Raw genomic sequence first — 25286 nt, 5'->3', positions numbered from 1 at the left:
AAGAGCGGCTCATTGCGCAGCAAAGTCTGCACTGACAGCTGCCTCCCTAAAAGCCTGCGGGATGCCTAAGTGCGGAGGGGTCCTTCTAAATAATGGCTACTGCTGAGGGGTAAGCACGAGCGCAATGATCTTCACAGTTGGGATTGCAGGGCAAAACCATCTCGTCTTTTTTCTACCAAACCCTGCAAAGGCTCCCCCTGCAATGTTTATTAGATACAAAAGTCCGTCAACGGTATGCAAGGGACTGACGGACTCCGATTTCAGTGGCAAACAGTAAATTAAAGGGACATCACAAAATAAAAAAAAAATGACACAGCAAGGCTCATATATACTATATATATATATATATATATACTGTTGGATGGTTAAAAATTTATTGATTCGTGGGAGTGGTCCTTTAAGTGCAGCCGATAACTCCTCCAGGTTCCCAAGTGCAGCAATCATCTACTCCCCCTCCATAGTAAGCACTGTAAGCACTGTAGTCCAGTATCTTCCCCCTGCCCTTTCCTTGTTAGTTGTTGTGGCCAGGAATTTCAGACCTGTGTTTTCCTGGCCTTTCCTTTATCAATAAAGTGTCACTTACCATGGGGTAAATTAGTGCAAAAGGGAATGTCGCTAACAGCACACACATTACTCTGTGTGCTAAGTGTTATTGGTTAGAAATGGATGTCTCTAAATCCTTCTCATATCAAAGGCTATACAAAGTAGTGCTTTTCCAAGAAAAAGGTAATAGTGATAGGGGTGTTATAAAGCATGCTGGCTGCTGCGGCTTCCTCTGCAAATGTTGAGAGAAAGGTGCACCCCTCACTCTCTTGGCCATGAGTCCGAAATTTAGGTCTGACTCGTGTACAAGTTGACTCCTCTACTTTTATTCAGTGATTCAGACCTAAATTTCTAGACTTATAGTCGAGTATATCATATGGTAATTATTTAGGTAAAACATATTTCCCCAATTTTAAAATATGATTATGTCGTATGGTGATTAAAATGATTAATAAGATGCTAATAGTTTTGAGCTGATACAAATTTTATGTTATATTTACGTACTTTGGACTTGCACGTTTCTTGTCAGAATAGTGAAAAAAAAATGCTGCGTCTTTCATCCATTTCCATGTGCTGCTGTAATCCGTCAAATACTGAATGAAATACCACATCATTCCTTACAATACTGAATAAAATACCACATGAGGTAAAAATAATTGTGAATTAACATGCAGTTTTTCAGTAAATTGCCAAACTATTACCGCATGTGTGAAAAGCCTAGTGAATACTTAATAAAAACCTTTTTACCGCATGAGGTAAATTACCGAACTTGAAATTTTTACCGCACAGGTCTTACTGTATTGAAGCCATTATGTTAATGCATGCAAATATCCTGCCCATACAACTCAATGAACATGTTCTCATCTCCGCATATTAGTGGACTGCATTGTCCTCACATATTTGAGCACATTTCAGGATAATGCATGAGTCATGTTCTAACCAAGTGACATGTTAACATTACACATGCATGTAACTAACACCATGCATGCTACATTACCAGCACAAACTGCTACAGCCATAATGTGAACAAGGCCATACTGTGGCACACAGGATTACAGGTTCAATGGTTCCAAGTTTTATGTAGCAATAACTATTCAATATACAAAGTTTACTCTTTATTTCCCTGTTCAAAAGACAAGGCTTTTGAGTATTTGCGCATTTGTGTTATTTTCAGCAACTTGTACCGATTGCCTTTTTTATATACAGAATACAACCACACCCTCCACTAGAAATCATACCACTATTAGACATCTAGGAAAAGTTCAGGGACCACATACAAGGAAATGGTTGAGAACAACAAACAAGGAGGCAGGTATCATCATACTCAGTCATTATTTTCAGTAGCAGGTATAGTATTCTTCAGGACACCAGCAATTCACATCACAGCTTAGGCAGTAACGTCTCTGTTGTGGTCCTTCTATCCATTTTTTCATTGTGTTTTGTGACAGATGTTTTAATTTTAAAGGTGTGAAATCACTTCACAGCAAACATAAGTAATGACTTCTCATCTCATGAAATACAGCATCACTTGAAGCATTTACCTCCACCTATTAGTGTAACCCATGTATGTTACTTGTTATATGGTGAGGACTTTAAACTGTACATTATTCACTTCTGTTCTGGTACAGCAGGGTTATGTATTTTCATCAGCTTTCATTTTACAGTATTATGTCAGTGCTTTTCTAATTCTTCCAAAATGTGTAATGTGACTGCATCTGAAAGTCTTTCTCCTGCACCAGGGAGATTTTGGCTTAAGTCCAAATAACCAAAATATACAACATTTTCAAACTGGTGACCATTGTGCAATCCCTGCAACACAAGGAAAAACATTTATTAAGATTTTATTTTCCCAAATATACTGTATATTGCCTCAATATCTATACCCTTAACCACTTAAACCCCCGCGGTACGAATTTCTCCGTCCCTTTTTTCCCCCCTAAAAAACCAGGGACGGAGAAATCCGTACCTTCCGCGCTACCGCCGCTGTCCTCGCTACCGCCGCTCGTGCGCGTGCACCCGCCGCTCGTGCACGCCGCCGCCTGCTTGCACGGAGATCAATGAACGGGAAAATCCATTCCCGTTCGTTGATCTAAGCCCCCGCAATGATCGCGCTGCTTCTATTAGAAACAGCGCGATCATAGTGATTCTCCCAGCCTCCTACTGCTTCCTGTAAGCGTCCGGAAGGACGCTTACAGGTCGCATGTAAACAAACACACTGTGGCCATCTTGTGGCCAAATACTAAACTACACCCTAAAAGCATTTTACATAAACAAACATTACATTTACACAATAAATTAACTCATTACCTCCCACACTCCCCAATTTTTTTTTTTTTTGTAATTAAAAAAAAAAAAAAAAAAAAAAAAAAACATAAATAGTTACCTTAGGGACTGAACTTTTTAAATATTTATGTCAAGAGGGTATAACACTGTTACTTTATAAACTGCGGGCTTGTAATTAGGGATGGATGCAAAACTGAAAAAAAATGCACCTTTATTTCCAAATAAAATATTGTTGCCAAACATTGTGATAGGGACATAATTTAAATGGTTTTATAACCGGGACAAATGGTTAAATACATTTCATGGGTTTTAATTACAGTAGCATGCTTTATTTAAAAACTATAATGGCCGAAAACTGAAAAGTAATAATTTTTTCCCACATTTTTTCCTATTTTCCCATTAAAACACATTTAGAATAAAATAATTCTTGGCATAATGTCCCACCTAAAGAAAGCCTAATTGGTGGCGAAAAAAACAAGATATAGTTCATTTCATTGGGATAAGTAATAATAAAGTTATAGACGAATGAATGGAAGGAGCGCTGAAAGGTGAAAATTGCTCTGGTGTTCAAGGGGTAAAACCCCTCAGTGGTGAAGTGGTTAAAGGATGCCTGAAGTGGGAGGAATACAGAGGCAGAGCTGTAAGGGGGCCCTGACTACTAGTGCACTCCCTCTGATAAAGGGGTCCATCCTTCAGATCAGGCGTTCTTCAGGTGTTGTTGTGCCTACACTTGTTATGCGGGTGACAATTATAAAGCCCACACTTGTTTTATGACCCTTGCTGGATGGTTCCCCAGGCTGTGAGGGTCACCAAGGGGTAAATGGGAAATGGTGTAAACATTGGCTGGCCCCATAAAGGTTTTGCTGGGGGAGGGTTCATGATATGTAGTTATGCTCCTGTATGGAGGCTGCCATATTTATTTTCCTTTGAAACAATTTGCATTTCCTGGCTGCCCTGCTGATCCTCTGGTCCTTATTCAATTCCATTTGTTTTCTCCTAGGTGATATTGTATTTTCACATCTTATCAATACAATGTCTTTAGCCACCAGCAAACAAGAAAATACTATTACTAATACTAAAATAATAATTGATAAAATATTGAACCAAAATGCCCCAGTGACACAGATAATAGACAATTCTAGCACTCACTCAAGTAGGAATACATTCATGGTATTTCCCAGTTATCAATGCCAGCTGAGCACGCCAGGCATAAGGGTTAGTAATCCATGATACAGAGGGTGCAAATATCCAACCACCTACTCCCCCCAGAAAAGTTGCCAGACTACAGTCTCAAGGGTTTTACACTAATGATGCTCAGGTGGTAGTGCTTCCTGCAGGATATGAATGTAAAGGGAACCTGAAGTGTGCGGAACATGTATGGCTGCCATCTTCATTCTCTAATAAGCAATGCCAGTTGCATGGCTCCAGTGCTGATGCTCTTCCTCTAATCACTGGCCCAGAAGGAGTATGCAGATCAGATGCTTTGACTCTGGTCTGACTCCACTGGCTGCATGCTTGTTGTAGGTGTGACTCTAAAAAGCCTAGAGCTCAGCATGACAGCCAGGCAACTGGCATAATTTATAAAAGAATGAAGATGGCAGCCTCTGTATTCACTATCACTTCAGGTTCCCTTTAAAGGGAACCTAAACTGAGAAGGATATGGATTTTTCCTTTTAAAAATAATACCAGTTGCCTGACTCTCCTGCTGACCCTGTGTCTCTAATACTTTTAGCCACAGCCCCTGAACAAACATGCAGATCAGGTACTCTGACTGAAGTCAGACTGGATTAGCTGCATGCTTGTTTCAGGGTGTGATTCAGCCACTATTGCAGTCACAGAGATCAGCAGGACTGCCAGGCAACTGGTATTGTTTAACAGGAAACATCCATATCACTCTCAGTTAAGGTTCCCTTTAAAGAGGAACTGTCACAAGAATCTTAAGATTTAAAACACATATAAATAAGACGTACGTTTCTTCCAGAGTAAAATGAGCCATACATTACTTTTCTCCTATGTTGCTGTCACTTACAGTAGGTAGTAGAAATCTGACATTACCGATTATCTGACATTATCCCCCTTATGGGGGATTCTCAGCATGGCCTTTATTCTTTATAAAGACATTCCCTGAAAAAGATTTATACAATGATGCTGGGCAGCCTCCCTGGACAGAACAACTGCCATTCACTAAGTGTTTTTAAAAACAAAGAAAACCCTGAGAACCCCCCATGAGAAGATGGGCTAGTCCAGAATCTGTCGGTAGTGTCAGATTTTTACTACTTCCTGTAAGTGACAGCAACATAGGAGAAAATTAATTTATGGCTCATTTTACTCTGGAAGAAACCTACTTCTTATTTGTATATGTTTACATGTATTTTAAATTTTAAGATTTTCGCGACAGAGGTCCTTTAAGTACATAGGAACACTTACTTCAACATTAATAGTAGGCATCATTTAAATCAGCTGCTAATGTAGGCAGAATTTCCTGTTTCACATAATTGCATTATGTATATAATAATACAGGCAAGAGATGACTTAGCAACTCTTCATGCTACTACTTAGAGCAGGGGTGTCAAACTCAATCATGAAAGGGGCCAAAATCTAAAACACAGTCTAAGTCATGGGTTTATTAAGATTAAACCACTACTGAACAATGTCAAACTAAGTGGCATAACCATAGCGAACATGATGGGGGGGGGGGGGGGGGTCAGCTCCTCCCCCTTCTGCAGAGTAGCGCAAGGGAGCAGTTTGATATGTACCTGCCCCAGTGCTGCTTAGGCAAAAAGGATCAAGACGAAATGTGGCTCAAGGCAAGATGCTGTGCTTTACTTCCCCATATCCTTTTTGGTAATCTGAGGTGGTTGGGAATGGGAGGGAGTTTACCAGGAACACAAGGGAGATTGGTTCCCAAGAGGGGGCCCCATACTCATTTTGCTGAGGGGTTCTGTGGGTTTTTACTGCACCCCACTGACTGACAATGTTTCAACCAGAAAAACTGTCACCAATGTGCTCCTCTGGATGGGAAGGCAGTGTGCTGTCGTTTTTACGATTTAAAATAATGCATATAATGAGGGCCACATTTGGTGCATGGGTTTTGTGTTTGACACCTGTTTTGCAACATTCTGTCATCAATGTGGACACATCCACAGAGCAGGCAATAACATGGTAATCAGCTCACAGTGGACTATAAAAAGCAAAGTAGAGGAGAAATAGTACATTCCTCTCACAACTCGCAGGTAAGCTGTAGGTCACTGAGAAATGTTATGGGGAAAAATCTCAGTGGTGGGACAACCCCAGTTTTGGCTGAAGTTTTACACTATGTAAAATTATCTTTGGAAGCACGCATGTATTATACATAGATACATGTACATAAAGAGATGCTGTAACTTACTTTTCTGCTTTTGAAATGTTGTTTTGTTAACTGGCAGCTGATGCAGCAGAATCCTGAGAATTGTCTTGTTGGCTGTTATTTGTATAGCCCATAGTTTCTTCTTTATTCAGTGTCTTCTGAAATAGGAGACAAGAAGTGCAGTAGATAAATATATTAAACAAATAACCATATGATAATAAAGATAATAATAAAAAGAGTTTTTAGGATCATGTTACGTCGACACATTTCCATAAACTACATATATTTCCTCAGGTATACTACAAGCTGACCACCCAACTACTAAAAAAACAACAAAAAACGATTTACTCGAGTATAAGCCGAGGGTAGGAAATTCAGCACCTACCATAGGTTTATGTAGCAGCACCCAAAGACTTAAGTGCCTTGTTTCTTGTACTACTGGACATTACTGAATTCTAAATCACTGGATGGCCAACAGAGGAACACAACCAGCAGCAGCAAACCATATTATTGTGACAAGCATTTCAATGGATAAATAATTTTTGTATTGGACTGGGGACTGAATAGAAAGAGCCTTTGCATATAATATTTTTTTTAAACATTTTTCTTTGCTATCTACCTACTGCATAGTGGGTATTCAGCATTTGGAAGCTACTGCCCATTATAAGACAAGACAAATAACAGCAGCCACTTTTTATCTCTTTCTTGCTCTCTCAATCCATTTTCTGCTAGGAAAGTGTTTTAAAGTTGGAATTTCTTATCAGTGAGGGTCACACTGTAGTCACTTCCTGTCTGAGTCAGGACTGAGTCAGCCACTTACATACCTGATATTTAACTCTTTCAGGCAGATAAAGAAAAAAAGGAACACAGCCTACTTTTTTGTGTTGTAGGCACTGTACATATACATGTCTATCTCATCATGTCACATGTCAGTTCGGGTATCCTTTAAAGTTAACATTTACACCTTTACTATTTTTGTGTCAATACATTTTATTGAACAATGCAAATCAAATAGGTAAAAGCACAGTAAATGCAGTGCAATTAAAGAGATCGAAATCCTTACTGTTTCAGTGAAGTAGCCAATAATAGAATCATACAGTTTATTTGCTTGTACTATTATTTGAACAATGTATTTACCTTTTCACTTTTTGCATACTTGAATTTTTTCTCCTTGTAGTAGTTTCGTTTTGGAAGAATATGTAATAACATCAAATCACATACAACAGTTGCCTTGATAAATAAAAATAAATATGAAGAATGTAAATTACATGAAATATATAACAGAAATCTTACAAAGTAAACATACACCGATCCCTCATTACTAACCTTTCTACCCAAGACGTTGCCACTATCAGAGACACCATCTCCCTACATCCGAACCTCTCAGGCCCTCCCTACCCCCTCACCCCAGTTAGTGTCACCTACCCTCACCTCTCCTCCCTCAGACAATGAAGTTGTCTCTCTACTTTCTGTTTCAATAAAGTTTATTGAATGCATAGTTGAACAATGAGATACAGGTAAAGATAAGTATAGTGTTAAAACATTTCTTGAATAACATGGAATTCCTTAACAATTTGCTGTATAGTATCATGTAATTATAAAGCTTACAATCTGTATGTATCTGTATGTATCATACAAGAATAATGACTACTAAAGTAGTCCAAGTTACAAGATTTTGTCTATGTTGAAGCTTCATAACAACAAAATAAATAGAATATTTCAGATTAGCGTATTAAGTTGTGGTATTTCTACAAAGCTCTATATTTCAAACAAAACTCAAAACATATTAAACTCCTTGTCCTTGACCATGCACTTTTCATCTCTCGCCTAGACTGCTGGAGCACTCTCTGGACTTCCAGAGACCAGACTTCGACCCCTGCAATCTGCCATGAACCTGGCTGCCAGACTTATCCACTCCCAATACTCATCATAAGCTGCTTCCCTCTGTAAGTCCCTTACAGCTGTCTCTTTTCACTGTTCTGATTGGATAATGTGTTTTATACCCAATATAATTTTTTGTAAATTTTTTAATCTACACCTTATTTGTTTGATATACCTGCACCCCTGCTAATCTGTAATATCGTTACTATTATTAACCCATTCGCGTTCCGTCGTTTTCCCTTGAGAAATGTTCACCTCCCATTCATTAGCCTATAACTTTATCACTACTTATCACAATGAACTGATCTATATCTTGTTTTTTCCGCCACCAATTAGACTTTCTTTGGGGGGTACATTTTGCTAAGAGCCACTTTACTGTAAATGTATTTTAACAGGAAGAATAAGACACGTATTGTATTTGCCCATATGTCCCGGTTATTACACCATTAAAATTATGTCCCTATCACAATGTATGGCGACAATATTTTATTTGGAAATAAAGGTGCATTTTTTTCCGTTTTGCATCTATCACTATTTACAAGTTTAAAATAAAAAAATATAGAAGTATTTCATCTTTACATTGATATTTAAAAAGTTTAGACCCTTAGGTAAATATTTACATGTTTTTTTTATTGTAATTTTTTTTTTTAATATTAAACATTTTATTTGGGTAGTTTTGGGAGGGTGGGATGTAAACAAGTGATTTATAATGTAAATGTGTGTTTGAGTTTTATTTTTTTTACTTTTAGTTGTAGTTTTACTTTTTGGTCACAAGATGGCGGCCATGAGTTTGTTTACATGACGTCACTCTAAGCGTAACACACGCTTAGAGCGACGCATGGGGTACGTTACAGCCAGAAAAAGCGAAGCTTCCGAGAGAAGCTGTCGCTTTTTCAGTGGGGGAGAGGAATCAGTGATCGGGCACCATAGCCCGATTCACTGATTGCCTGGCTAACGTACCACGGGCCGGGAGTGCGCGTGCACAAGCGCGATCGGCCGCGGGAGCGCCCGGTAGTGCGCATGGTTCCTGGACGTAGTTTCTACGTCCAGGAACCAAAATAGGTTAAGATGTGCAATTCCCTTCCTTGTATACCATAAAGAACTTACCACGCCAAAGATGCCAATTCCGGAGCCTATTGTTGTCATGGTTGGAATTATATCAAATTTTCCTCCCTAAAATAAACATAACAGTGGCATCACACAAGCTCTTTATAATGTCAATGTTTGGTCATAGTAGAATTAGCAAAATTATAGAGTTTTGTTTGTGTGTATCACAGGTCAGCAAGCAATAATATGCATTTATTGTAACTCAGTTGAATCCAATCAGTTCTGACTGAAATTTTCCTTCTGACCAGACAGGTAGCAGAAAGTACACAATGCACTGAAATGTGCACACTGAGGCATATGCTCACCATGCTTCCTGCATGAACAATTTAAATTGTGAAATATGAAGTATTGGTTTATATTCTCCTAGGGAACCTGCAGAGTGGGATATCAATCTACTTGTTTGTCATTAAGGATAAGAATTATAAAAAGCTAAGTATTCCCACAGAAGAACAGAGCACATGTAGACAGACTCATGCTTCGGGGCTAAATGGATGTGTCTCTCCACCACTGGTTAAAATCATTTTGTGACTTGCATCATCTGAGTTACAGATTACCCAGCAAGCTCATGGTGAACCAGAACTCCTCGGAGGGTGTAAGGGGCTACAAAAGACCAAAAAGCCCTCACTAAAATATTAGGAAAAACAAGTTTTCCTTCTTAAAACAGAAGGTATTTGTGATGATTCAGGGTGGAGTGAGCATATGATGTCTCCCACGATGCATCACTGCTGAATATGCAAATCATCCTTTGTTGTCCCTGTAAGCTAAACACACCTCCAGAACCACTGGAATGCAATCATGTGTCAGCTTCTTAATTGTACAGAGCCACAATAATCCAACATGCAAACAGCCTGTTTCAGATTGGTCGTCAGTGCATGGCATGGATTAATGTGGCTCTATGGGGGTCATCTGAGTTGAAATAGTGACAACTAAAAAACCCACAAAATTTTAAATTAATTTGTGGGTACTCTTATTATCGGCACTGTATACTGTGAGTTACGCTATTAGTGTGACCCCTGGTACTTGACTATCATGAGTGTTGCTAAGCTACCATGCACTACCAACAGTATCACTCGCTAGTCGAGTACCGTGGGTCATGCTAATAGTTTAACTCTTGGTGCACAGTGCCGGTAGTAAGGGTAATATTGCTGTGCAATGTCTGTACACGGTAATATTACCGCAAGTCTGTGCAACGATCCTATAGGCACATGCCTACAAGCAGCTGATGCTAAATAGGTAGTAAATATGATCTGCCCTTTCTCCCTTTCACCACCTGCTGTTGTCTATAGGTCTGGTAGGTACTAGGTTGTCAGTAGGTGAACAATACTCCCGAAGTTGCAGAATTAATGTTTGGTGGAGTCTTCTGGTACATGATTTTGTAATCTTGTTAATAGTAATAATAACAATTTTAATTTAAGTTTACAGTACCTCGCCATTCACTAAGACATCAAAGCGAATTCCAAAAACTTTAAATAATGTCCTTTTCCTTATCCCATTCTCTTTGTAGTATCTTGCATGCCTTTAAGGGACACAAAAAAATAGCATGTTTTAAAATCAAACATTGGTATTGCTGCATATTATATTTGAAAAAGATGACTTTATTTTCAAGACAAAACTAAAAACAAATCCCCACTTTTCATGTGAAAATGATTTATTGTGAATAGCTTTCTAAATTCTACTACTACAGGTTTGCTGTTTCACCGGCATATGCATTCATTGGATCCTACCCTATGTAGTCTTAGACTTGGCCTCCTGTTACACAATTACAGTCGGTATATTTAGTCTGTTTCTCTCTTTTACCCCCAAATTTACCAACTCAATTTTCTATATTAAATCGTCAGACTCATCCTTTTAATGAAGATTAGGTGTTTTTTTTTTCTGCAGACTATACAGGGAAAAACTAGAGTTAGGACTGCTTGCTATACAAACTGCGACTACAAATACCTGCTTTGGTTTGGGGTAGTCAGAGGGGAATAAAAACCTTGGCTTACCTGAAGTTAAAGCCCTGTGAGGCGGAGTTCTCATCATGAAGTCCATGGAATTTATATGTTGGTTTGCAGTATTTTAGTGGCCAATCCAGATCACACTGCCAGTCAATTATAATACCAATTGTGCCTCCCTAAAAAATAGGACATTGTTCTTATTTTTGGTAAGACATTATAAATGAAATCCCAGTTCAGGCTCATGTTTTTAAAGCATATTGGTGTTGATTCACTAACCTAAACAGCGCGAGTAACATCATGTTTCTCGCGCTATTACATCAGTGTGCCTTCATTTTTAGTCTCTGCATGCTACACACGCTAGTGGCAGTGTAGCATGCGTAAGTAAGGAACGCGAGTTTAGCGCACGCTACGATGCTGTAGTGCAGCATAGCGAGCGCTGCTAACTTACTTGCACACCCTCTAATTAACGGCCGCTCCACTGAACCCGTCCTGAGCCCTGGTGGGTCCAGTGACTTTAAAGGACGTGATCCATGCACACTAATTAGCCCAATACACTGCCTGTCAAGTGACAGGCAGCCTATTGGGCCAATCAATATGTTGGATAATGATTAATATTGTGATCAGCATAATCTCTCCCTTCGAGAAAGGGAAGTACTAGGAAGGTTAAAATAGGAGGAATACGTAATATTCGTGTCAGAGAACAAATAAAAATATCCACGTCAGAGAACATGAGGCAAGCAGGGGATACTGAGACATATAGGCCACTACCAGGTGATCCATAATTACGTATAGAGGGTGAGATAGATGGTTTTGTGACTATGGCCTATAATAACGGCATATTTCCTAAATCTTTACAGACTGCCTTGATTAAAGAAAACTATTGAGTCCGGATTCTATATACCCTGCCAAAAAGAACATAAAGACAGTGCTCATCCCCCAGAGAGACCCATTACCACACCAGTTAATTCCCTAATGGAACTGTTGGGTATATGGTTGGACAGTGTATTGCAATCAATTCTCAAATCAAACTCTTTATGTCTTCAGGATACAACACAATTTTTTGAACCATTTAGATAATGTTGACATATCAGATGTGAGGTATCTAGTGAGTCTCGATGTGGTAAGCCTTTCCACCAATGTACACATCAGGAGGTACTAGAATCGACTGAACGGACAATTCACTCCTCTGAGCAATCTGATGTTAATGTGGCCTTCCCCTGTGATTTACTTGACTTGTGCTTAAAGGAGTTCTGTGGGGTGTAAAAAAAACCCAAAAAGCGTCACTTACCTGGGGCTTCTACCGGCCCCCTGCAGCTATTAAGTCCAACGCCGTCACTGAAGCCCCCTCCGTTCGTCACCGCTGGTGACCACGCAGCCGCAGTGCTATTCGTCTAGTTAGATGAATAATTATCAGGTCACCGGCAGTGACGAACGGAGGGGGCTTCAGTGACGGCGTAGGACTTAATAGCTGCAGAGGGCCGGTAGAAGCCCCAGGTAAGTGACGCTCTTTGGGTTTTTTTATACCCCCATAACCCCTTTAACCACTTCACCCTAAAGATGTTTTTACCCTAACAGACAAGAGCGATTTTCACCTTTCAGTGCTCATCCCTTTCATTTGCCAATAGCTTAAAGAGTAACTGTCGGACATAAAATCAAAAATCAATTCTTTATTTTTATCTGGTAAGCAAGTAATAAGGATGCTAATCAGGCAATCCAAAAGTTAAAATCACTATTACTTTTCTTGTTGATAAATTATCAAAGAGAAGTTGCAGGGCATGCTGTCTTGTCTTTTTTTGCTTCTCTACTTCCCCTCAGACTTAACTAATGCAGCCTGATTGGCTGAAGCCTCTTTCCCTCCTGTTTTCCCCTCCCTCTGTTCCTCTCTGATTGGCCAAAATTTCTCAGGCTGAAACAATGCACTTTCTATAGTGAAGGGCGGGCAAATCAGGCAGAGGAGACTAAAGGCCCATACACACATCCGTTTTTTGCTAACGACGGGTCGTTTGAACGACCCGTCGTTCACTCATTCGCCCGCTAAATCGGGCGTGTGTACAGACTGTCGTTCGCGTGATAAGAGTGAGTTTGAGCGATCCGCCAAAAATGAAAAAAAAACACACTATTTCTCCAATTTCATTCCCTACAGTTTTAATATTAACACTGCTACTGTACATAAAACCCACACATTTTATCTGCCTATTTGTTCTGGTTATCACAAGATTTTAATTATGTCCCTAGTACAAAGTATTGTGACAATATAGTATTTGGAAATAAAGGTGGGTTTTTTTTGGTGGTATTTCTTTCACTATTTTCATGTGCACGTCCACGGGGATGGACATGCGTAGGCGCGCGTGCACGCACAGCAGTAGCAACACTGTCTGACTTATAAAAACGTCCTGGAGCCATTAAGAGGCTCGAGCAGGATGTTTTTATGAGTCAGGCTGTCATAAAGTGGTTAAGATCTAATTATTTTCAAATTCAAAGGGATTTCTATCTATAGATTAGGGGAGTCCCGAAGGGGGCCCCTTATGTTCCAATGCTAGCTAACATTTAAATGGCAGAGTTTGAGTACAAGTATGTTTTAAACAATAAAAGCTTTAAACATTTCAGGAAAAGCTATTGCAGATATGTTGATGATTTGTTTTTTGCCCTACCGGACCGGAGGATGATTTATGTGCGTTTTTTTTTGATGGACTCAATATCTGCAACGGAACAGTTAATTTCACCCTTGAATTCCATTCACAAAATCTCCATTTTTTTGACATGAATATTCAGATACATGATTGGGTTTTGATGGCAGATCTTTTCCAGAAACAAACACAATAGAGATGCTCTATTGGCAAGTGGCTGCCACCCCTGACCACTGATTCGCGGGTTACCAAAAAGCCAATTCATAAGAGCAAGGTGCATTACATTTAATGATGGGTAGTACTGGTGCCAAGTGCATTGAATGATTGAAGATTTTGTGTCAAGAGGGTATGAGAAAAGGGAGGTGGCAGCCATAGCAGAAATGGTTGCCACATTGGATAGGAAAGATCTTAGGGAGTGTTTGGCTAGAGATGGTCTAGACTAGGGAGGTGCAACCAATTTATACATATGATAACCATGCTCAGTTGGTGAAGAATAGTGTTCTTGATGCACGGATATTGGTGTAAGCAGACCCTTTGCTATCTAAAATCTTTCACTCACCCCCCTCTTTTGTGTAAAAAAAAAAAAAAAGAAAGGTAAAAGTTTGAGAGACATCCTGGTGAGGATGAAGCAAGAACCAGGTGAGGGTTCTTCTTTATTCCCTAGGAAGAAAGGCACCTTTTCTTGTCTGAGCTGCCAGAGCTGTCTGAGCATCCTTAGGGGTGACCACGTTATTCAACCGATAAAAGGGACAAAAATCAATATCAATGGAAATTTCTCATGTTACTACAAATGTCGTCTATTTTCTTAAATGTCCCTGCAGGATGGGCTATGTGGGTCAGACCACTAGGATGTTCGGATAAGAATAAATGAATATCGAAGTGACATAAGGGTGTACAAGAAATAAACAGGCAGAAATCAGTACAGTATGGATGTTAGTAAGAAGAAATGTATTTCCCCCATAGGGCGTCATTTCTTCAAATGCCAGCATGCAGTAAACAAATTGAGACGGTAAGTACTGAAGAACGTATCAGCGAATGAAGGCATGGGCTGCGAGACTGCCCTCCTGAGAAGGGAGAGTTGATAAACCCAGATAAAAACACTCTAAGGCCCCGTTTACACTTAATCAGTTTGTATGCGTTAGTGTGTGTTATTATGTGTTGGTATGCGTTTTTTCCATAGCAGTGCATTGGGAAGAAGATTTCAGTTAAAACGTGTTGAGTGTATGAGAGGCCATAGGAAAACATGGGCATTACTTTGAAAATCAGTTTTCTTTCAGTTATAACTGAGAGCAACTGATTAAGTGAAAAAAGGACCCTTAACCATATGGAATGAATGAGAACTTTAATCTAAAATGCTTTTTAAAGTGATATTTATTGGACCTTACCGTGAAACGTTTGCGAAAGATCTGAGTGCTGAAACTTTTGCTATGTAATAGCTATGGTACTAATAAATTAAGCTACTATTGTGAAGTCCAGATTGAGAACGGGTCCTTTCCTTCCCTGCTGTATACTTATGCACTGTTGAGGATCCAGGTGTAGGCTGGTCTACTCCCTGGTTCCGGATAGCAGTTTGAGCAATCAGACATCTTTGGATATGTTTGGATTTTCACTGCTGTCTTCCTGCGACAATGTCAGATTCCACTTGCCTGAGAGAACAGCAACTCTGTAAAGCCATCAAAATTCCTCCCATCCTATTATTACTCACATGAGGTAGTTAGGGAGGAGCTGGGAGGGGAAACCAGACAGTCTTTCCCATAGAACACAATGATAGTGGAGGTGGTGTTGGTCCTGTGTAGGGGAAGCAACTAACAATTTTCTGGCATCTCCAAATTTTCTGCAAAGATTGTTGGCTTCTGTGACTGACTTTTCAACTGACTTAATTTCTCTTGAATGGTTGCATCTAATTTGAAAATTGTATGTGTAATGGGATAGTCCCCTATTTACATCTATTAAAATGTTCCTGTAGTGAAAAAAAAGTGCTGTAATCCAGAGGCTTCCCCTGCCCCCTCCTTCTCGACATTCCAGAGTTAGGACCCTCTGTCGGACTGTGAAGGGGCAGAAAGCTTGTGCCTGCGGAGTAGTAGGCCCCTTGCTACTGTGCAGATAGTGCAGTCATTCTCATTTCACTGTATAAAAACACTTAGACCAGGACTATGACAGTGCTCCTCTTCATATAATCTGTGAAGTTAGAAAAAAAGCCTCCACATAGTGCACTACTGTTATAACAATATTGAAAAAGCATGCATCCACCCTGAAACATGAATCACTGTGCTCCATCAATATAGCAGCTCATCAGATTAAAACCACCTCAAAATCCAGGTGGGTCTAGCATATAAACTCAAAGGCAACAGACTCCACTCTTGAGTTGAGGATAGCTTTGGCTGCTGTAGGCACTGGTTGCTGTGGAGACTGAGGAGCTGGAGCATCACGTGACTGACTGAGGAAGCCAGGCGGGGAACGCTGGAAATCTGACAGTTATTATGGACAATTATCAGGAGCAGCCTCACCTTCTGGATCCACATCTAGATTGAAGCAGTGGAGTCTGTTGCCTTTGAGTTTATACGCTAGACCCACCTGGATTTTGAAGTGGTTTTAATCTGGTGAGCTGCTATATTGATGGGATGTTTGTGGAGTAAGACACGGAGTGGAGCACAGTGATTCACATTTCACACCAGGGTGGATGCATGCTTTTGCAATATTGTTATAGCAGTAATGCACTATGTGGAGCCTTTTTTTCTAACTTCACAGATTAGATGAAGAGGAGCACTGTCACAGTTTTGGTCTATGTGTACATATGGAAATGTGGTAGCGAACACTCTCGACAAGCTGAAATTGTAACTCTGAATATAAAGGGCAGGCGCAGTTTTCATAAAACTGAGTATAAAAACACTAGCAAATGGTTCCTGTTTCATATATTAGTTTCACCTTTTAAGTTGTATTACTGAAACAAATGGACTTTTGGACTCTTCTCAAGGCCGCCACTACACCCCCTGTGTAAGATTGATACCCATGGCTGGTTCAGGATCTTCTGTGCATGTGCGGATGCACTGCATGCCTCTCATGATCACCTTCCTGTAGCTGGGAGCGCTCTGGACTTGCGCAGTCCACAAAGACATGAACCCAGCCATGAGAGCATAATCACGAGAGGCGCTCGTCACACCCGCACAGACGATCCCAACCCAGCCACGGCTCACAATGTTACAGAGGGCGTAGGGGTGGCTTGGAGAAGACCGGAACTGTGGAGTGGCCACTAATAGACTAATAGAGGCTGGAAGAAGCCCGAGGTGTGTTAAACTTTTCTTTATCTTCTTGCCTCATGTATCCATTAAGGACATAACGAAAACCTTTTTTCTTCTTAAGGGAATGACATTTAAGAAGTTAAAAAGCATGTAATGAGAAGTCAAGCTGTTTTTTTATTTCATAAAATATCTTTAATTTTTTTTTACAGTTAAAAATGAATGTTAAACTCACTTTTGTGTAAAAAAAATATACCGTTTGTCTTATCAGGGCACAGCACTCATTTTCGATGTTAGATAACACCTCACACATCTGACTGCATTGTTTTGTCTTAAAAACTTCTGACATTAAAGACAGAAAATCTTTTATTATCATTCAGCCATGTTTTGCTGTTCATTCAATTATTATCGGCTGAAGAAGGTATCTCTGGCCCATAACTCTAACAATAGCTGCAATTCTGTGTGGTCCACCGTTCTTGTTCTTGTTTTGGATACAAAAACTGTCATTTCGAGCAATACACGGCATGTCATGGTTCTAAAACAAACATATATATTTACAGTATGCACATTACTATCAGACATTACCTTGTATGCTAGGTCACTGAATTTCTGTCCTGTTTGCTCTACAATATATCCCAACCGAAAAACAGGACAAAGTGGGTCCTTTTCTGTGTCATAAAGGCATTTCTTTAGGTAATCACTGGTTACTGATTCTACTAAATTTTGTCTGGAAAAGAAAAGTAAAGTAAGCCAAGCAAAAATAATGTACACATAATAGTTGGTAGAGATACACAAGTATATATTTTGACTAGTGAAAGACCCAGCGTTGCCCCGGTATGTATTTGCCTGTTGTTGGCTCCACTATCTTTTTCTAACCTTCACACGCAGACAGCCAATGACCAAGTTTGTGAGCTTTCGGATTCCTCGGCACCAATAATTAAAATTTTCCCATAGAAATTAAAAAATCTGATTGCCAGTTTGTGACTCCACCCCCTTTTCTGAATTTGAAACCCAGTCACCCAATGACCGACTGTACCAGGTTTGAGGCCAATGCTATTAACAGTGCATGAATGGCAACAATTTAAATATTACTCTTAAAAATCAATAGGTACATTTAAATTGGCTGTTGTAGGCTCTACCTACTTTCCTGAATATTAATCCCAGTCACCCAATGACCAACTGTGTGAAGCTTAAGATCCCTGCCATTAAAAGTGTAAGAATGGCTGCAGTTTACTTTTTTCCAGTGAATTTTTTTTTTGGCTTTGCCCACTTTCTTTAAACCTTGAACACGTTTTTAAGCTTTCTGGTTTCTGGCATAAAAAAATGTGTGAATGGAGGCAGTTTATCCAGCAAAGAAATTTGATTGGCTGTTTGTGGCTCCACACCCTTTAGTGAATTTGAACCTGTCACCCGCCTCTGGCATTATCAGAGTAAGAATGGCAGCAGTTTAAATATTGCCCTTGAAGATCAATAGTTGAATTTTGATTGGCTGTTGTAGGCTCCACCCACTAGAATATTAATCCCAGTCACCCAGTACTTTGTGTTCCAAGTTTGAAAAACATGCGATTTATAGTCTAAGAATGGCTGCAGTATACATTTTCCCATTAAGAATAAATTGCTGAAAATTAATCGTCTGCTTTATGCTCCGACCACTTTCCCAAAATGTTTCATCTCAAACAAAGTGAGAGACAAAGTGACCAACTGTGATAAGTTTGGGGACTCTGGCTTTATTGCTGTGAGACTGGCAGCCTTTTCCATTTTTTTCCATTTTACGTGAATAGGTGAAATCTGATTGGTCGTTTGTGGTTCCGCCCAGGTTGTACAGGAGGGACACAAGACCCCCAGAACATATCTTCCCAGGTAGAAAGGGATCTATATACCAAGTTTTGTTGAAACCAGTCAAAGCGTTTTCGAGTGATGGCGGCACATACATACATACACATACATACAATTTTATACACTCACCTAAAGGATTATTAGGAACACCTGTTCAATTTCTCATTAATGCAGTTATCTAATCAACCAATCACATGGCAGTTGCTTCAATGCATTTAGGGGTGTGGTCCTGGTCAAGACAATCTTCTGAACTCCAAACTGAATGTCAGAATGGGAAAGAAAGGTGATTTAAGCAATTTTGAGCGTGGCATGGTTGTTGGTGCCAGATGGGCCGGTCTGAGTATTTCACAATCTGCTCAGTTACTGGGATTTTCACACACAACCATTTCTAGGGTTTACAAAGAATGGTGTGAAAAGGGAAAAACATCCAGTATGCGGCAGTCCTGTGGGCGAAAATGCCTTGTTGATGCTAGAGGTCAGAGGAGAATGGGCTGACTGATTCAAGCTGATAGAAGAGCAACGTTGACTGAAATAACCACTCTTTACAACCAAGGTATGCAGCAAAGCATTTGTGAAGCCACAACATGCAAAACCTTGAGGTGGATGGTCTACAACAGCAGAAGACCCCACTCATCTCCACTACAAATAGGAAAAAGAGGCTACAATTTGCACAAGCTCACCAAAATTGGACAGTTGAAGACTGGAAAAATGTTGCCTGGTCTGATGAGTCTCGATAGAGTCAGAATTTGGCGTAAACAGCATAAGAACATGGATCCATCATGCCTTGTTACCACTGTGCAGGCTGGTGGTGGTGTAATGGTGTGGGGGAAGTTTTCTTGGCACACTTTAGGCCCCTTAGTGCCAATTGGGCATAGTTTAAATGCCACGTGCTACCTGAGCATTGTTTGTGACCATGTCCATCCCTTCATGACTCCATGTACCCATCCTCTGATGGCTACTTCCAGCAGGATAATGCACCATGTCAAAAAGCTTAAATCATTTCAAATTGTTTTTTTGAACATGACAATGAGTTCACTGTACTAAAATGGCCCCCAAAGTCACCAGATCTCAACCCAATAGAGCATCTTTGGGATGTGATGGAACGGGAGCTTCGTGCCCTGGATGTGCATCCCACAAATCTCCATCAACTGCAAGATGCTATCCTATCAATATGGGCCAACATTTGTAAAGAATGCTTTCAGCACTTTCTTGAATCAATGCCACGTAGAATTAAGGCAGTTCTGAAGGCGAAAGGGGGTCAAAAACTATATTAGAATGGTGTTCCTAATAATCCTTTAGGTAAGTGTATGTATATAGATATCTACTAGTACAACAACAGCAGTAATAATTAATGTTGGTGTTCGAATTCGGGAGCACATGGTTCAGAGTGGGTCTTTTTTTAAATTAAATGTGTGTAAGTGTAATTTTACTATTTGGCTACAAGATGCCCTCGCGCATTACTTCCTATATAGTACTCTATTACGCCTCTATAGTACGCTAAATAGAAAGTAATGTGTGCATGGGTTCCGTCAGAAGTAAACAAATGATCGCAGCAACTCTTTGATGCCTGCTACCATTTATACGGGGATGCCTGCATTCCCATTCATTCACCTAACAATCAGCCGCGATAATGAGCGTGGGAGCACTTGGGGGGCAAACAGAAGTGCACGTCGGGAAGGGACATAGTTACTGCATTGGGAAGAGGGAATGTGCAGGGACATAGTTACTCGTCCCGGGGGAGGGGAAGTGGTTAAAGGAAGTTCTCTCAGCATAGTGCTGCTTACTGGCACAAAAAAAAATCATTATTTTGCAGTTTTCGGCCATTGTAGTTTTAATTCTACCGTAATTAAAATCAACACATTTTATGTGCCCATTCATCCCGGTTATTGCAACGTTAACATTATATCCCTAGTATAATGTATGGTGACAATATTTTATTTGGAAATAAAGGTACATTTTTTTCAGTTTTACATCCATCGCAATTTTTAGCCCATACATTTATAATAATATGCCCTCTTGACATACATATCAATTTTTTTTAATCCCTAAAGTCAGTAGGTGTAATTGTACTATTTGGCCACAAGATGTTCCCGCTGAGCAAATCCTATGTAGTGTACAAGTACGCTACATAGGAAACAATGTGTTACGTATGCTACATTGTAGAATCAATGCCACGTAGAATTAAGGCAGTTTGTATATATTAACCACTTCATGACAAGCTGACTTATAAAAACGTCCTGCTAGAGCCTCTTAACAGCTTCAGGGCATTTTTATAAGTCAAACAGTGCTGCTGCTGCCGCTGTGCGCATGCACGTGAAAAGAGTGAAGAAAAAAACCACCACAGAAAAAATACACCTTTATTTCCAAATAATATATTGTCACCATACTTTGTACTAGGGACATAATTAAAATCTTGTGATAACCAGGACAAATAGACAGATAAAATGTATGGGTTTTATGCACAGTAGCAGCGTTTATATTAAAACTATAGGGGATGAAAAACTGAGAAATTGTGTATTTTTTTCATTTTTTCCTTGTTTTTCCCTTTAAAATACATAGCAAATAAAGTAATTAGTGAAAACAAATATCAACCCCAAAAAGCCTAATTGGTGGTGAAAAATACAAGATATAGATCATTTCATTGTGATTAGTAGTGATTAAGCTATTGGCAAATGAAAGGCATGAGCACTGAAAGGTGAAAATCGCTCTTGTCCATTAGGGTAAAAACCGCTTTGGGGTGAAGTGGTGAAGTTGACCAATGAGTTACTACTTCATAAATTGTATTCACTGGAAATCATTTTAATTTTTTCGGCTTTTGAGATGTCTGAACTCATTAGTACTTACCTATTAACTTTATGTCTTGGGAAATTTATGCTGTTCTTAATAAATAAAGTAAAATTTTCTGCTTGCAGCAATAATGGAGGCCTGTAAAATAAAAGAAACAGTGAACACATTGTATACAGTTGTCCCAATGAATATATTTCTACATGTAATGTAAGAAACTATATACAGTATAGCAGTGTTGGTAAAGTTTGGAACATGGTCAATAAAAGATGAATGTTAGATAGACAAGCATTGGTTATGCTCCATAAACATGTTAAAGCGGCTTTGTCAGCTTAAATCTTTCTTAAGAATTTCTTTTACTTCATGGATGACAATGAACTCTTTTTACTTAGTGGATATTTACAATGATTTCCTCTATCTTTGAAAAGCTTTTATTTTCTCATCTGTTAAAAAAGACAAGGGTGGAGTTTCTTCCTTGAATGTACATTTAGCATACATCATTGCAGCCAACTTGATTCCTGATGGCCTTCTTCTATAGTATGACTGGAAGATAAAGTTGCTGCTAATGTTACCCACAGTAATTACTGCCAACTATGTCACTCTAGCAGCAACCTGGAGCTGCACAAACTATAGCAGTTGCTACAGACTGCTGCTACAAAGCTTTACAAATATATGTCTGTGCAGCTTGAAGAAGCTGTGAGTGTGTGTGACATGGTTGACAGAAAGTCCTTTGTAGACTAGTTTCTGGACATTCTGGTGTCCTAAAGCCTTGTACACTCTTTACATAGTTTACCTCACCCGAGCTCTTCCTTACCTCTCCCACCTCATACTGCTCTGTCATGTACAATTCAGGATCCCTTCTGCCCTGTCCATTGCAAATAGACGCCTGGAGGTTAGTGACACATCTGTAACACCGGGCCCCAAATTGTCGCCCGTGGGATTGAGCCCCTGTGAGAGACACTAATTGAAGGTGTGTACCTAGCTTATGTCTGTGGACATATAAGGGCATATGCTTGCAATCTTGCAGATGATTAATTATTCCAAGACAATTAATCCTGAACTAACCTAAAACAAATACCAGAGCACGTAATACACTGACTGCACCTGCCACACCATTGGTACGCTCATCTGATAACAACTGTTATCCTACTAAGGAGTGCCCATTCAGGTGTCTACAAATTACTGCATTGGCTTAGATATTATAGCATACACTTTGGGCACTTTAACACGGACTGATACCTCATCCCTTCATTCCCATCTCATTCCCTCATTCTCATCAACTATGCATAAGAAGTCTGCATAGAAAAGTATGCTCACATTTCCAGTGTAAGCCAGCACAGGAAATCGGGGTAGTGCAGATCCTTCTCTTTATTGTAAAGAAAAGTGTGCTGGCATTATTCTGTGGTGCCCCATGTACCATGGGAAGCCCTAGGAAACCAGCCTTAGCTACTACACATCACTCTGTTTGTATGAATCAGCCCAAAAGCTGGCCATACACCATATAGAGTTGTTAACAGTAATTACTGTATGTGAAAATAGATGTAACAGTACCTTTATACCCACAAAATTAAGCCATGATACTAACAAAGAAAAGTTGAAGTGGAATACTGACAATTTCATAAGCTGTGCATCACCGCAGAATAGAGCGCAAGAATACTGCATATATAAACCAATATCACTTTATTAAATCCATAGTGAAATGTAAGTGCCTGCTTGTTACACCTTCTCATAAAGGTGTACTGCTTGATCAAAAAAACATATCACCATAAATACACAGATAGCTGGCTGGATTACATCTTATCCAGATCAATACATATATGGCTGTTTGATTACATAATTATCAATGAATATAGCATTTCATTGAAAAACAACAAAAACAAAACAAAAATACAGCAAAGCGGTCATCACTAATTTGTTTCACTAAATTATTCTCTGTTAATACATACAAAATATCATAATCAACAGACTGAAGCCACTTTACTTAGGTAAGATGTATATCTAATGCCCAGCTTTAGGCTAGATTCAGTGGTGCATTGCGATGTAATGGCCGCATTGTAACACAGAACATCGCACTGCAATGCAGCACCTATGCAATGTTTACAGTGTGGCTGGTGCAGTTTAACAGCGTGTGGCATCCCAATGCACTACATGCAGTGCGTTACTGCAAACTGTGTGCATTAACACTGACAGGGAAGCATACTTTTCATTGGCTGTAAGCTTAGCAACGTGTGGATGACATTCAGCATGACTTTCCCATTTAGTTGCATTCCTGCTATTACAGGGAACATTGTGAACCTAGCCTAAAAATGCAGCGGTTTTTTTTATATAGCATCTTCCTTTTTTAACACCTCATGATTTGTCATTTGGAACAATACACTTTTGTAATTAAAGATATTATTAGACAAAAATTAATGTTATACAGCGTTTACCTGAACCCCATTTTTGTAAAAAAAAAAATGTTCATATGTCCTACATGCCTTTTGACTCCCCCCTTACATTTGTGTTGAACCAGTTTAAACAAGGATAGTATGCTTTGATCTCATAAGTCTTTCAATCTTAGCAGGATATTTCTATCGATAAGACAGCCTTGGAATGACTAGCTACACAGATCATCTAACTCTCTGGTTTATATTTACCGTATGTTGCTTTGTTCTGGTTTTATTTCCCCCACTCCTTTCCTGTCACCACTCCTCTGGCTCATTTGGCAGCTGTGTATTCCACCCATGAGCCACCCTTCCTTTCCCCCTTCCCTTTTCTTTCCCACCCAAACGTTTCCCACTTTCTCTTAAATAGAAAACTGGTGCAAGCCTACTGCATGTTGTAATCATTCGCTTGTATTTATTATTATTGTATGATTTTTTTACTTGAACCCCTGCGTGGGCCGTTATCTTGGCATGCTGTTCATAATTAATATAAGTTTTCTAATATAACCTTTTGAAACTACATTTTTTTTTCTGAATATGCACTTCTGCTTTCTACTGTCAGATTAATGAACTGTATGCACTGACTTTGATGGGGAGATCAAAATGTAAAGAGGCTCTATGGTATTCCCTAAATCCCTGTTCTGCAACCCAGAAGTATGCACCCTCCATGAGTTTCCAGGTTCTGTCACTTTCATTGCAGCTGAGAAAATTGTCACACTAAGACTCCTGGGACTCCATTAGGAGAGTGCTATCCACTTAGTCTTTCTGCTCTCTGCCTTGTCTTGCTGAGTGTTAGTCTGTGATATGCAGTGCTCTCCATAAAAACAGGATGGAAGGACAAATTGAAAGGAAACATAACAAAGTTAAAAGGAAAAATAATACTTAGAATATTAATAGTAATAGCTTGAAAAATATTCAGTTTATACCATAAATATTCACAATTCTGCATTTATAATATTAGAGCAGTATTATAAATGACTTGTGTAGAAGCCAGTTAATACCAGGACCCACCTGGATCCTCTGGCAGAATCAGGGCCAGACTGGTACGGCTTGTGTTTTAGGATGGTGAAATATAGAAGGAGCTGTGAACCATTACAGAGAATCAACTTGTCTTATTGTGATCTCTCTTGCCTTACAGAAAATAACATACTTGGGGACATTGTAGTCATTTTCCACAGGGCACCATGCATAGACTTCACACGTTTTCGTTTTGTTGTCATAAGGCGTGCAGTTTCCAGTGAGAATTCCTGAAATAAGAATATAATATAAGTATACAGGAG

General features: G+C 39.5%; 1 protein-coding gene across 2 annotated transcripts in view; it reads right to left on the bottom strand.

Moving 5' to 3' along the window:
- Nucleotides 1-383: 383 nt before the first annotated feature.
- P2RX1 (purinergic receptor P2X 1) overlaps nucleotides 384-25286 on the bottom strand; it is a 95177-nt gene continuing 70274 nt past the window's right edge. For both annotated transcript variants that reach the window (XM_068268508.1, XM_068268510.1), the window contains 9 exons: nucleotides 25157-25253; nucleotides 21644-21724; nucleotides 17549-17690; nucleotides 11149-11276; nucleotides 10586-10676; nucleotides 9161-9226; nucleotides 7310-7402; nucleotides 6215-6330; nucleotides 384-2352 (listed from right to left, as the gene is read on the bottom strand). In XM_068268508.1, coding sequence (XP_068124609.1) covers nucleotides 6241-6330; nucleotides 7310-7402; nucleotides 9161-9226; nucleotides 10586-10676; nucleotides 11149-11276; nucleotides 17549-17690; nucleotides 21644-21724; nucleotides 25157-25253 — 788 coding nt within the window. In that variant the 3' untranslated portion in view covers nucleotides 384-2352; nucleotides 6215-6240. The remainder of the gene's footprint in view (nucleotides 2353-6214; nucleotides 6331-7309; nucleotides 7403-9160; nucleotides 9227-10585; nucleotides 10677-11148; nucleotides 11277-17548; nucleotides 17691-21643; nucleotides 21725-25156; nucleotides 25254-25286) is intronic.

This window comes from Hyperolius riggenbachi, chromosome 2, assembly GCF_040937935.1.
Source record: "Hyperolius riggenbachi isolate aHypRig1 chromosome 2, aHypRig1.pri, whole genome shotgun sequence".
Lineage (NCBI taxonomy): Eukaryota > Metazoa > Chordata > Amphibia > Anura > Hyperoliidae > Hyperolius > Hyperolius riggenbachi.
The sequence above is the reverse complement of the archived record's forward strand: the minus strand, read 5'-3'. Positions and strand labels throughout refer to the sequence as shown.